Raw genomic sequence first — 2870 nt, forward strand, 5'->3', positions numbered from 1 at the left:
AAAGTTATAATACCCTTGTGCACAAGTGCGCTCGGGTATAAAAATAAAAATAGTTGAATTGGCTGCTGTTGCTCTAATTATTTTTTCTTTAACAGCTATATTGTACAGACATCGGTCTGTTACAATTTTTTTACTTTAATTAAATTCTTCTGACTATATACATACATATAGTAACAAAAACTAAAAAAATGATGTTCGATAAGAATCTCCAAAAGAACTGGCTGGATGTCCCGAAATTAACACTTTCAGTATAGATATATTCGAGATACGGCTGGAATGAACCACGTAACTGCGGCGCCAATTGAAATAAAAAAATATAAATAAATTTGTAAGTGATTGTAGAGAAAACTTTATGAAAATGTTGGGGGCACCTCCGTTCCTTTTTTCTTCTCCATAGTCTTTTTCTACTCGCCTTCATCCATTTTCATAGTTTCTCATTCGTCTTTATTGGAAAAATTTGCTCAGTGAATTCCGTCATTTGTGTAGTTCAAGTAGATTACGATATCGAGAAAGATACGGACAATTATAAAAGGCGGCGAAAAAAGAACTTTTGAAAATATTTGCGAATCAAAAAACTACTTTCACATATTTTGATGGGTGTATTCGAGATTTTTTTGTTTATATCCGTTCGCCGTTATTGGCAGAAGAGTCGGAAGAAGGGAAGAATTCAGGAACTCAGCAGCTTCAGGCAAATCCCGAAACAATGATTGTGGATGTGGATACGGCTGAAGCTGTGACGCAGGCCTAGGAAGATGCACTCGTCATTGCAGAATTCCTTGCTAAAGGTGGAGGCCTTCAGTGAACAAAAGAATGATTCGGCTAGTACGTATTTTGCTCTGGTCATTGGAAAATCAATGGCTCATGTGGAGAAATGGCTTAGACCGAAAAGGAAGAAGATGCTGGCACTCTAAGTTAGGAAACCTTGATGACTTCTAGACTCAGTGAGGTTATGATTTCCCGGCGTTCGGAAGAGGTAGATTGGTGAGGTATTGCGAATATTCAAAAAAGATAATTCCCCCCATTTTTGGTTGCCGATTTTCCCAACTATATTGCTGGAAGATTCCAAGGAAAACACCTAATTTTTCTCTTATTACACAGTTGCCTATTGGCTGTGGTTTTAAGGCTTTTCCATTTCAGAACTCGAAAGCGAAGTGATTGACTCGGTTTTTCCAAATTGGTTTCCACCGGTCTTTTTTTGATAATTATAGGCATTTTTTTTAATCTTGATTTTTCGAATATCGAAAAAACCGGATTTTTTTTAACATACAAACCTTTTTTTCATTTTCTACAAATATTGGCCTCTCAATTAATGTTTTGAGTTTTTCAAAGTTTTCAAGCCAGTTTCCAGTTTAAGGGAAGCCCCTAAATAGTATTAAAATTATATTTTAGGTTATCTGGGGATGAACAGTATATAATATTTGATTCCAATAAATGAATGTTTGGCTATAAAGCGTTTTCTGCGTGTTTGGCCGAGCTACTTCTTTTCAAAATAAAAGCTATTTATAGTTTTATTGCAATTTTTGGTCATTCATTTTGGACTTCATACCAACATAAGAATTTTTACTGTATGAAAGCTATGTAAAATAAAACCGGTTTATCCGCAGTCGAAAACCGGTTTTAGAAAAATGCGAATAATCGAACACTCTAGTACATAGATGAGGCCAATAAGTTCAGCTGCCAGGAAAAAACTCTCTTCCAGCGAGTAAAATTAATACATAGTCTAGGAATAAAATTAATACCCAAAAAATAAGTCTGGTAGCTTTTACGCTGAAAGAAGAAAGTAACGGGAGATCCCAAAAGAGTAAAATAATAACAAAACAAATAAAACATAAAACCAAAAGTGTTTCGTGAAATAAAATTACAAAAGTGAGAAATTTTATACCATCTTCTTCATTTACTTATTAGAATACATTAAAGGCAAACACATATTAAAAAAATTCTTATTTAAATGCTATGTGGGTCGAATACACAGCACTCGTCTTTATAATTATTGTTGTTGTGCTTATTATATGCTTCATCATTGCTACCATCCGAAGAGCTTTGAGTGAACAAAATGCAATTTTTCCAAATCAAAGTATGGAAATGAGAAGATTGCGAACGAGAAGTGTGGAAAATGACCAGCAGAATGGAGAAATTAATGGAGGCGTATACGTTGCTCTCATTTCGGGGCCAATTATGCAGCCAAATATTCGACAAAATGGCATTCCAAACTTACTTCGAAATGCGAATGCAAATGCAGAAGCCATTTTAGGGGCAAACGCTATTCCAAATGTAGCTCCAAATGTAGATCAAAATCTATTTCCGACTACTCGACCAAGCGTTTGTCCAATTCTAGAAAAAAATACCAATTCCATTGCTGCATCAAACAATGGCTTAGATGGAACTTCGACCGATGGTGCAGGTCCATATGCTGGATCGAATGCAGCTGTGGTCGTAGAACTAAACACTACTTCAAACTCCTTTCCAAATGTTTATCCGAATCTATGGCCGCAAGCCGGCTCAATTGTAGAATTGAATGCAGCTCTGATTGTTGGACAAAACGCTGATCTAAGTGCAGGCTCAAATGGCGGACTGAATGCTCAGACTTTTCGACCAAACGCAGAACGAAAGCCTCGGGATATTATAGCAGACCATTATTTTACAGAAACTGCCATTTAACATAACCAAACAAAATTTACAAGCTGATGGATTTAAAATTTTGCTCAGCAAAACGAATGACTCAAGCTTGGCTTCCCAACTGGGTTGCTTGCTTCATATATATACATATGTATGCATGTATGTGTATGTACATATTTGTTTTTTTTTTAAATATTCTTTCGAAATATCAGATGTATGTAAACATACAACTTTTTTGAATTACGTACATATTT

At 35.4% G+C, this 2870-nt stretch overlaps 1 protein-coding gene across 1 annotated transcript; it reads left to right on the forward strand.

Annotated features, from left to right (window-relative positions):
• Positions 1 to 2082: 2082 nt before the first annotated feature.
• Positions 2083 to 2658, forward strand: LOC118748291 (circumsporozoite protein-like). The gene has a single exon (XM_036482666.1). It carries the CDS (start codon positions 2083 to 2085, stop codon positions 2656 to 2658), a length of 576 nt encoding a protein of 191 aa, XP_036338559.1.
• Positions 2659 to 2870: the final 212 nt, after the last annotated feature.

Source organism: Rhagoletis pomonella, unplaced genomic scaffold (assembly GCF_013731165.1).
Source record: "Rhagoletis pomonella isolate Grant_MI unplaced genomic scaffold, Rhpom_1.0 Rhpom_scaffold_00013, whole genome shotgun sequence".
Lineage (NCBI taxonomy): Eukaryota > Metazoa > Arthropoda > Insecta > Diptera > Tephritidae > Rhagoletis > Rhagoletis pomonella.

Excerpts from the sequence above, each read along its gene's own strand:
- LOC118748291 (XM_036482666.1), top strand. The coding sequence starts at position 2,083 with ATGAGAAGATTGCGAACGAGAAGTGTGGAAAATGACCAGCAGAATGGA.